At 46.5% G+C, this 11356-nt stretch overlaps 1 protein-coding gene across 1 annotated transcript in view; it reads right to left on the bottom strand.

Annotated features, from left to right (window-relative positions):
• Window positions 1–897: 897 nt before the first annotated feature.
• AGBL4 (AGBL carboxypeptidase 4) overlaps window positions 898–11356 on the bottom strand; it is a gene marked incomplete at its 5' end in the record, with an annotated part of 886698 nt that continues 876239 nt past the window's right edge. The window contains one exon of the mRNA XM_083868088.1: window positions 898–3117. Within this exon, the coding sequence (XP_083724214.1) occupies window positions 2994–3117 (124 nt within the window). The 3' untranslated portion in view covers window positions 898–2993. The remainder of the gene's footprint in view (window positions 3118–11356) is intronic.

Below are 11356 nucleotides of genomic sequence, written 5' to 3'. Positions count from 1 at the left end.
TGTAAACTCTCAGGCAAACTAGGAGAGACCCCTCAGTGAAAGAAAAGCTCAGATTCCCATCCCCAGCTGGTCCGGGAGACCTTTCAGGAAGCACAGTTTATTGGAAAACCCTGAAAGCAGCTGTGGGTCTCTGAGGAAAGCACCATAAAGTCAGCTCTGCCTGTGGGGTTCAGGGGAGATGTGATTGGGATCTCAGCATGGAAAAATTGGGTAGTGGCAACTGTGGCTCAGCCAGAGGGTACCAGAGGCAAACTGAAAGAGAAATGAAATGGGAGGCAAGAGCAAAGAGTTTGAACATGACATTCTGGAACAAGGATGGGGAGGATGGGTTCCAGGATGGGCGTGCTGCCCGGCTGAAGAGCAAGGCAGATGCTCTTGGCAGATAACCTTATGTTTGGATGTTACAGCATTGCTGGGCAGGTGGAGAGGATGGGAAGAAGGTTAGCACCATGGGACTTGACAAATGGGATGTCATCATTCCCCATATGGGTAACTGTCTCCAATCTGTGCTGTCTGTGCCACTGAAAGGTTGGGATAGCTCAGCAGAAAGGCAGCATCTCTGGCAGAGATGAGCAATCTACTCTAGGTCCTAAGACCTACAGATTTCAGGCTGTGGGGCAGATACGTGTGCGCAAATAAGAAGTGGAGACAGTGATTTTCAGGAAAATTCAGTTATTGAATCTAAACTTAACAGACTGACTTGTACAAGTGTGACAGAGGAAGCCCCTGATAGCAGGGCAACACAAGGGCTGCCCAGAACCCAGCCATCTTGGTTTTGAAGGGATCTGGGAGCCTGTGAGGAAGAAGAAATGGAAATGAGACAACACACTCATTCCACAGCTGCTTTTATCACTTTATTCATATTTCTTGAGTAGGCTTTTTAGTGGCTAAGCAAATATTGAAACTCTCTCATTATATATATATATATATATGTATGTATATATAGAAACATCCAAAAATAAATAATGAGGAATTCTGCAAGTGTTTTTGCAATGAACATGTGAAAGAACATTTTAACTCCAGTAAACCAACTTTGAAAGTCTTCCACTAAAACCCTATAAAACCCAATGATAGTCATAAATTAGCACTAGATTAATTCAAAGGAGAACTTATCCCCCCTCTGCGTACCTTCTAATCCATATCTCCAAGAGGTCATTTTAATTATCACACTGTCACTGCTATTCATTACTCTGCTTTGGGAGACAGAGAGCCAGCACTGTGCCTTTTGGATGTCTTGGAATTCATCATATGAAGGCATTTTATTCTCCCAAAAAATGTACACAGTTTAACCCTCTCACCTTGAAGTACTGACGGTAACAGGTTTGCTTGGTGTTTTAAATCATTTTCCTTCTAGTGGGATACCTCCTTCTTGCTTTCAAGCGAGTTCCCTGTGTCAGAGAGCAACTAAGGAAAGCCCAGCTAATGGATGGCTAATGCACGGATGCATTCAGCTCAAGTTTTGGCAGATCCTGAGCAGCTTTTCCTTCTTCAGAGGCATGCAGAGCCAAGCTGTTGTTTTTTCTCGTACCTGCTCACTCTTTCTGGCTGTGGTAACACAAACTGGATGGAAACCATGTGCCAGTGGCTTCCAGGAGGTCCACTGGGATGTAGGACCCAGCTCAACCTGACTCTGTTCCTAGATCATGGCATTCCTGTCCTGGGAAAGAGGTGAGGGACAACCAACACATTTCTTTTACTAGAGAACAGTGTCTGGGTTTAGTACTTCTTCAGGCGTACCCCAAACCAAGAGGAGCTCATTCAAGTCTGTTTAACTCATCTTTTTTCATCCTCAGACTCATTCATCCTTTCCCTCTCTTTCCATATTAGGTCTTGGCGTCTTCTCTCCTTCAAGCCAGCATTCCAGCCCAGCTCCTGGCAGAAGACTGAAGAGAAGCTGCTTCCCAAGGCTTCTGATGGGTTGAGAAGAAGCACTTCTGAGTGCATTCTCCCTTTCCATCCCCTGGGAAACATTCAGACCCCACCTTGAGTCACCCTCTTTTTGTCTCCAGTTTGAGAGTCAAGGTCAGATGTTTCAGAGAGTCACACACTGCAGGAGACAAGACTGCCTAGTGACATTGACTTTGAGCAGAGATTTTGCATGCTGTCCGTGTGATTGGAAGGTGCTGAGGTTTTACTTGAGGTTTCTTACATAACACTGTTCACCCCTTTCAGCACTACTCCTCACTCACACTGCCTCAGTCACACATCTGTTGGCAAGTCTTGTCTTTCTAGACCCCAAACAGTTTTTTGATGGAGGATCGCTGTCCCTGCCTGTTGGACAGGTCTTGCAGCAAGTTTCATGCTTGCAGCCTGACAGTCCCATTTCTCATATGACCTTTCTCCTCAAATGATCTGATAGAAGAGCAAAAAACCCAGCCATGCAGTGGATGATAAACTGCACACTGAGGAGCACCTGCCTGGCTCCCAGAAGCTATTTATCAGATTATCTTAATGCAAGCTAACAGGACTAGCACATGCAGTAGGCTAAGGGCTTCTGAGCCTGACACTGAAAGGGGAGACATCACATGGTGCAGTAGAGGAGCCAGGACTCCCTTGTTAGCTCATTGTATGGATTACCCCTTTAAAGAGAGAGAAGGGGACTGGAGGAGGAAGGAGAGGCTTTCTTATTTTAACAAATAGCTTTTCAGCCACTGCAAATGATTTCTGCAAATCTATCAGTTCACTCTTCTTTTTTTTTTTTCCCACAGATAGGAAAAGAAAAAAAAAAAAAAAGCTCTGAAATTGATTCACCATCTATAAATAAAAAAGAATCAATAGTAAAATTTCTAGCTAATTTCCCTCTCCCTCTTCGCTCCTTGGACTATTTGTTATCTTAGAAATACTTGTCTAGGAAAAAAAAAGAGAAACATCATCGATTTCTGACTGCGACGTGTTCCTCTGCCTTGCCCTACAAGTCTCCTCTCTCCTCTCCTCTCCTCTCCTCTCCTCTCCTCTCCTCTCCTCTCCTCTCCTCTCCTCTCCTCTCCTCTCCCTCAGCGCATGGACAGAGATGGGTCCTTCAGATGCACCTGGCTCCTCTTCTCAGGTTTGCCTCCAGCGTGGCTGTTCCCTGGGCCCCTCTGGGCAGTGCATTTGTAGCTTGGCACGTTGTCCTTCCTGCCAAAGGAAGAGAGAGAGGACAGGTGTTGTCAGACCCTGCAGTGTTCCAGCAGCAGGTAAGTGTGTGTGGGGTGCGCTCTGAGGAGAAACCATGTGTGAAGTCTCGCAGTGAAGTGCATCTGTAAGGAACGCTTTGGCAGCTCCAGACAAATTAGAGGTGGTTAAAGACCAGCTGGTCCCATCTCTCTCTGGCCAGAGCAGGGTTAGCCCTTCCAGGAGGCTTCAAGGGCTTTGTGCTAGCTCTGAGCTCTCCAAGAGGAGAGTCCCATCATTTCTCTTTGGGTGAAGTGCTTCCCACGGTTTCCTCCTACTGAGGTTCCTGTACACCTGAAATACTTCCCTTCATTTCTGCTCATGAACAGCCCTTCTCTCACTGTGAATATTTTTTCTGGGGCTTGTACCATTCACAGGATGTCTAGGTTCACACATCTGCTCACAGCTGGATTGTCCCCACTGCCAGGGTGTTCACAGCTGGGTCAGTCTTTGGGGACAGACCCTGACTGTGTGGCCAGGGAACACCTTGCACATGATGCCAGCACTTCAGGCATCCAGACCAGTGCCTTGAAAGAACCCACAAAGGTGTGATGCTGCTATTTCACTGTGCCCATAACTCCAAATATCTAACTCTAGTTATCTAGCACTCATGCTAAATTTCAGCTGCCAGTATATTTTGGAGTTTCCAGCGCCCCTTTCAGGCTCCAGCCCCATCAGAGCTGTGGGAGTTTTATAACTGGCCTCCAAAGGAGCAGGGTTATGATAAATACAAAGTACTTTTTGCAGTGATGCCCCAGGAGTTCACAGGCTAAGAACTGAGCTTTTCACAACCCAGCACCACTGAACCAGCTCCCCAGCTCCCCACGGCTTATCAGGTGGAAAGACTTGCTTTGTAACACTTCAGTTCCTGATAAGGAACTGAATAAGTCTCTCTACTTGTTTCCAGACAAAACACTCCTCTGTGTATGTGTTTACAGTGTGCATGATGAAGTTTTGCTACTTTAAGGAAAAGTAAATCTCTATTATCAGTTAATTCTGTAACATTTCTGTTCTATTCACTTATCCTTCATCTCACAGCCCACCACTCTCACTGCCCCTCTTCCCTCCAGGTCCTGACACACTGGTCACAGCAAGATGGGCACAAATGACCAGACAGCTCTGTCTGGACAGAGCCAGGCCTGGGGAAAAAAGGGTCACAAACTCAGGGCATTGTGTCCAGAGGCCTCACTTGATGAGAGGCTGAATTGCAGAGGGTGTGGGTCCTGCAGCACCATCCCTCATTCAGGGAGGTTCAGCCAGCACCGGGCTACCCCAGAGCAGGGACCTTCACTTCACAGCCCCTGCCAGCACTGGTGGCTCTCACTGGGACTGAAAAGCTGCCTCTGAGACAAACACTGGGGCCAGGAGCCAGAGGAACCATCTTTGGCTGCCCTATAAGCCTGCCTATGGAATTCAGGGAGACTGGGGTCCCTCCACACTCCCCCCAGAGCAACCATCACCATCCACTGCAGATACCTTCAGACAGCTTCTCCTTTGTACAAGCAGCAAAACCCAACTATCCATTCTCACCCCAAGGTAATCAAACTGTGCTGTCAGTGTTGCTCACACCAGCCAAGGGGCTCCAGTGACCCTTCAGGGCACTCCCTCAGGCAGCTCTTGGCCCCCTCAGCCATGCCTTGCCAACATTGTTCATTTTCCCTGATGTGGCAGGACACAAATGAGAGGGTCCTCTACTCGTGCCTGATATGCTCTTTGAGCTCTCAGTCTGCTCCCCCTAAAGTCAGTTATTTGTATTCCCCACAGCAGCTGCTGGCCCTGGACTGGCTGGTGCTGGTGCTGGTGCTCTACCAAACCCTACTGAGACTCAAACACAGGGAGGGAGAGGAGCTGTCTGTCACACATCCTTGTCACACATCAGAAGTGAAGTGAGCTGCCAAAGGCCATGTAGCAGACCTGGGAAGAACTGAAAAGGGCTAATGAAACCCCAGTTTTCTTGATCCCTGCACCCTGACTCACCCCAAGGAATTGGGCCCCTCTGTAGTGACAGAGAAACTTGCCTTCCTTACCACAAAAGTGTGTGTTTTTCAGTGCCTCTGCTTTTATTTGCAAATATTTTAGAGGTGATACCTCGAAATTGCAAATTCTGCATTATATTTGCAGAAGTATGCTTTAATATACATTAAAAAAATTGTAATAATGTAGTTGCTGATGGGGCCCAAGGCTTAGAGGGCTTTACCTCCACCATCCCTCCCCTCCTCCCCATTGTCACAGCTGCCAGCAGTTCAGCATTTACTGCTTCTCTACAGTTCAATCACCATCCTAAGGCATAGTGATATTTTGAAGAGATAAACATTGAGACAAAAATAAATAAATTAGGACCCTGGGAGGGAGACCTGAAAGGCACAGTGAAGTGAGAACAAGCAGTTTCTCTGGTTGTGTGTATAATTACATTGACGTGTTCCTAGACAACACTGCGGACCCAAACACAGCAGCAGCTGTGAACCAAACAGAGACTCATGAAAAACATCAGAAAGCCAGCCAGCCCATCCCTTGCCCTGGGGCTGCATCAGCTCTGCCCATGTCACTGCTGACAGCCTTCCTGCCCACTCCCGGGACACATCCAGCCCTGGATGGGCAGGCAGGGCTCAGCTCCTGGCCGGCCTTCCATGCAGACCCCATTTCTGTGCACCCACTCCAGTCACTGCAGCAGCATTGCTGAATGTCATTCCCACACTCCTCTATGCAAGTGAAGGAATCAATATAATGCAAAATATGCAAAGAAAATAAAAATGGTAAACTTCCTTTTTCCCTGATTTGGTTAACACAGGAAAAGGAAATCCTGTCATGCCAACAGCACTTACAGGTGAGGTTTTTAGACACTGGCCTTTGTCAGCCATCCACTGAACTGAAGCATCATGAGAATCAACCACTCAGTTCACATCAGTACTTGTGACAAAGTGCTTTTTTGGACATATGGCCAATTGACAGTCACAATCAAACCACAGCTCTGCTACAAGTTCATCGCACAGACAACAGTTAATCTTGCAGCCATGCAAACTGTTTTGCAAATTGAAATCTCAGAGGCATAGCAATTACAATACCAAATTTATACCACATCTCTCACTCAACTAATTGTACATCCAAAAAATCACCACTTGAATAATCTGAATACATTCACCTTTACAGCTAAAAAAGCCTCTGCTACATGCTTGATCTCAACACAATTTTGAGTTACAGAACCCCATGGGAAAAAAAATGCCAACCTCTGATTTCAACAGGAAAATTGCTTCTATCTAAATACAGCAGATGCATAATTCACATTGATGTCTAACAGCCTGGTGTTCCCAGCAAAGCTTGTTTTTACTCTGCAAAACTGGGGATGTTGCTATTGCTGCCTGTAGCTCTCCCAGCCCATCTACAGGAGGACAAGCCCTCCATACACCTGCTCTGAATGTAGTGTACAAGTTCACATGCAAAATAACTGTACCTGGATTTCGAATTGTTAGCAAATCCTAAAGGCCTTAAAATTAATTTTAAGGAAGCAGACTTACAAACTGGGCTGATGTTTTGGATGAGTTGAGGTTTACAGACCCACCAGTAGAGGCACATTTGTGCCACTGTGGCATTTTGAGCTCTTTCACACACACATTTCTTGACTTTGGTTTCCATCTCATGAAGTGTGGTGAGGTGGGGAGATTTGAACTAGTGACTTTGCAGCTGATGTATTAAAGAAAGTCAAAATAGAAGAGAATTGGTGTTTAAATTGCAAAGGGAGGTAAAAATAAAGTTATCTAAGCCATGTGAGTGGTATCAAAAATGAGTCATCAAGGCTGGAAAATGGATAACCTCTGATCCCTGAAACTAAGAAATCTGGCTGCTGTCGTGTTGCTGCTGATCTAATTTTACACTTTCCCCTCCATACAGAGGAGACACGTTTCCATTGCATCCATCACAGCTAAACAATCAATGCCTGATCAGTCCCAATGCTTCACTCTCAGGGATGCACAATTAAGCAGCACCATGTTTGACACTGCAAGGGGAGCGCAGTATTTTCTGGGAATGCCTGACAAGTTTCAATCGTAAAGAACACAAACCAAATGACCCAGCAGATAATGACAGCCAGTGCCCTGACAGTTAGATAATGTGCATGCTCCAAAGCAAGGCCAATTAGAAGCAATAAAAACAAATTTGAAATGTTAGAGCAAAGGTCAGAAATCCTCAGCCATTACCACAGGCCTGATCTTTCTTTTTTTTCAAGTGGTCATCAGCACCCATTTCCAGTAAGTGAGCATGTAGTCATGTTTGCCAGGTGCCCACCCATCCATTACAGCACACTGTGACTTCTGGGCCATACAAACCCCATAAAGTGGTGTGTGGAGAATCCCAGCACTACCTGGAAATCTCATCAGGTCCATATACTATGGCTCTGCCCTCCTGAGTGCAGGGGTGGCTCAGACTGCTTATAGAGAAGGCAGATGTTAGAGGGTGTGCATATGTCTCTCCCTCCACCACAGAAGGGATCCTGCTGCTTGCCATCCATCCCTCAGTTCCTGGCCTTCTTCCTCAGCTCAGTGCAGCAAGACACATCTGCTTTATCCAGGAGACTGTGCCCAGAGGCAGGAATAATTAGTTTATAGCTGGAGCCACACTATCACATAAGAGAAGGAGCCACAATTACAAGGAACTCACGTGGCTCAACACACAGGCACCCTTGTGGACCTCTGCTGATGCTGGAGCTGGCAGCTGCAGAGACCACAGGAATGGGTTTTGTCTTGGCTCCTGTCCTCCCGTTTCCTAAGGAGCAGCAGGACAATAATGGATTGCACTCACCTGATGAGATGTAGCAGAAAATGGCAGTCTCTTGAGCTCGTTCAAGCTACCAGCATGATACTGGGATTACCGTGCTGTGCACATCAGACATTATCCATGTCAACCCACCCTTCAACACAGGTCTCTGTCTCTGCTTTCAGAGCAGGAAAATCCCAGGCCAGGGTGATGCATGAAGTAACACAAATGCTGTAAATCTGCTTATTGAGCCCTGGCTTCCTCAGAGCAACAAGACCAGGGAAGGAGAAGGAAAGCAGGTGGGTACCTGCAGGCATACCTATGTGAGGATGCCTGTGAGAGCTAATCTAAATACATTTAGGCTTTAAATGCAAAGCTGATTAGTGAAACCACAGCAACCTCTTATGTGATATTCTCCTTCAGAGTTAAAGTAGCCATAATTCAATTTATTCATTTAGCTCATTTCCAAAAAGTAAATTAAAGTGGAGTAAATTAAATTAAAACAGCTGACAGCACCTTCATTTCTTCATTTTGAAAGGGGACCCAGTCTACTTCATGCAGATTATTTTTGCCTGCCAGGCCCCCCATCAGGCACACCAGCTCCCCACCCTGAAGTAGTTTTACACTCCCTCTGTTCAGGGAGTCTCCAAGAGCAGGACCAAGCTGGACATGTATTTGTGTGTTTGCATGTGCTTTAGTGTGCACGTGCTTAAATCCAGGGTAATATCCCTGCAGCTGGCAGCTTCGTTCCCAAGTGTTTGAGAAGCTAATTGTTGTAATGAGGAATTTTGGTGAAGCCTCTGCTGGGATCTGGCCAAGCACTGCACATCTCTAAACTCTGTAAATGAATCCTTTTCACTGAACCCATACAAATGCCACCATTCAAAACCTGGAAGGTGTTAGTGACAGCTACAAACATCAAGAGTTGCACAAAACGTGCAGACGTGTGTGGGAACGAGCTGTCAGATTATAATTACTCATAAAGAAGGGGGGAAACCACCCAAAATTAATTTTTTAGGTAAAATATATAATTTGCCTTTAAACCTTAGTAGTGCTCCCATTACTAATACAATTTACAGACCTGGAAATCAAATTGAAGCTGTTTGACTCTTTTCTATTTTGCTGCCCTCATTCCATTTCCTCCCTCCTCTACAAACTGTAAGAGGTTTTGCTGACCTTTCACATTTAGTCTACAACATTTTTTTTCTGTTTATTATACTCTGTTCTCCTCTTAGCCACTGAAAATGGTAGGAGGAAAGACAACAAGACAATAATTTAAGTTTGGGACAAGCATGCTGGGGATGGAAACAGCCTTTTGGGAATAAAGCCAGGGAGGTGGCTTCACTCCCAGCTCCCACATCAGTCATGGCCAGGTCAAGGAAAGCACAACCAGATGCAGGTGAAACCTCAAAAATCCTGAGCTTGAAAGCATGGAGAGGAGTTTTTCTGAAACACAGGTAGAAGTGAACTGGGGAGAACATTCCAGACCCAGTGGGGCAGAAGGACCCACACTCAGCACCTGCCAGAGAGCAGCATAGCCCTGGGATGGTATCAAAGCCTGTCAGCCCACACACACAACATCTGGGCACAGCTGTTCAGTGCTGAGATGGGGCTCAAAATGCGTTGTCCAGGCAGAAGGACTCACCTTTGGTCAGACTGTGCCCACCCATAAAGACGTTCCCCATCTCCACTCAGTGTGGTGTAGGGAACAGTGCCCGTGGCCTCTGAGGTTGGTGGGACAGTCCCATGAGCAGATCCAGCTTGTTGGAGACACAGCTGTGCTCTCATACATCATCATTAGAGCTGCAAAGTCAAGCAGCAGAAGGAGGAATTGCCAGAATAAAGGCTGTCAGAGCAATTTTAATTCAACCTCCTGGCAGATATGCCTTCTGATGGGGTCTTTAATTACCTCATCACAGCCTACTTTTTCTTCAACAAGGCTGCTGCTTTATTCAGGGCACGATGGACAGACAGCAATTAATGAAGGGCCAGTCAATATTTTGTTCTGTCCTTTTTTCATTCCGTGTGTGGCCCCAGGCATTATTTGCCACATGCCACCAAATCCCTGCTCTTAGAATTATTCATCTTCTCCTGGGCTTTTCTCTCATGCGTATCAGTGCAGCAACTGTAAGATTCCCACATAGGAAGGAATTTCTTTTCCAACATTTCTGGGAGCAGAGAACCTGGGTTTTACCTACAGGAAAATTTGGGGCAGACATGAGCTGCAGAATGCTCTACCAGCAAGGCCCAGGTGGGATTTTTCAGGATACCCACACTGTCTCTGTTCAAAGCCCATCTTCCCTAACCTTTGCCAGAACTGTTTAAACACTCAGGACATCTAGAATTTGAAATTCAATGTGTCCAGAATATGACTAACATGAACCTGTGGCTCTCAGAGAAAAAATGTCAGTGGTTTGAAGAGGGAAGATCTCTTCTGCTGATGCTGTGCTGGAGCAGGGCTTTGTTGCAGCCAGGGAGCCAGAGGGAAAGAACAGAGAAATGCTGATAAGGGCAAAGGGATGAGCTTCAGGCAGTGCAAGCTGACTGGCATTTGTGAATTTTTGACCAAAAGTTCTGTTTTTCCACCTTAGTCATTCCCTGTAAGAGCTGTACTCTGCTGTCTCTTAATCTCTTACAAATTTTTCACCTTTTGCCAACCTTCTTTCAGAGGAGGACATTTCACACTTTCAACCCAAGAAATCTTCACCTTTCCTCTGGCACAAGTAGAAAGAGGTGAGAGCAGGACAGAGATTCAGTAAGAGGAAGAGCTCCCTGTGCCACTGGCAGCATCAAAGGGAGCCCCACTCAAATGGTTTCCAGTGAGTGCACTGGGAGTGGAACTCCCTGGTCCCTGAACAGCTTAGAAAAGGAACAAGAGGAGAGGAAGGGCATGAACCTTCACTGCTGTCCAGCAGCCCCTTTCTGCACTGCTCTCTCCTGCTCTGTGCCCACTTAACCCACACTTAGAGAGCTGTCCTGGTGTCCAGCACAGGCTCTCTGAGCCTCTCTCAAGCACAGCTAAGTGGCAGTGCTCTCTTCTCCAGCAGTTCTGCAGGCAGCACAGAGCCCTCTCTTGCCCTGCTAGAAATTCATGGGCCTGCTGGCTTGTCACTCCAAAGAGCATCCAGCATTTTCAGCAAGGCTTTTAATTCATGAGCTCACAGAGGAAAATATTCTAACCTTCTGTCCCTCCTCAGCTGAGTCACTGATGCTTTCCTACCTTGCTGCAGACACATCACCTTCAGGGAAATAATTACTTAGCATGCTGGTCACAGCAGACATTATCTTTGTGAACTGGGTGTTTGTTTGGGATCACAGGATCTCCCTGCCATGAGGACTGCAGGACACATGGGGGTTACTGCTTGAAACCTGACCTTCCTTTACAGGCTGTGGGAAACTGTGCTCACTGGGCCCACTCAAAGGGGAACTGGGGGATGCTGGAGGAAGCTCAGTCAGA

This window comes from Zosterops lateralis (assembly GCF_965231275.1).
Source record: "Zosterops lateralis genome assembly, chromosome: 9".
Lineage (NCBI taxonomy): Eukaryota > Metazoa > Chordata > Aves > Passeriformes > Zosteropidae > Zosterops > Zosterops lateralis.
Note: the sequence above shows the minus strand (reverse complement) of the source record. Positions and strands in the feature narration are given on the sequence as shown.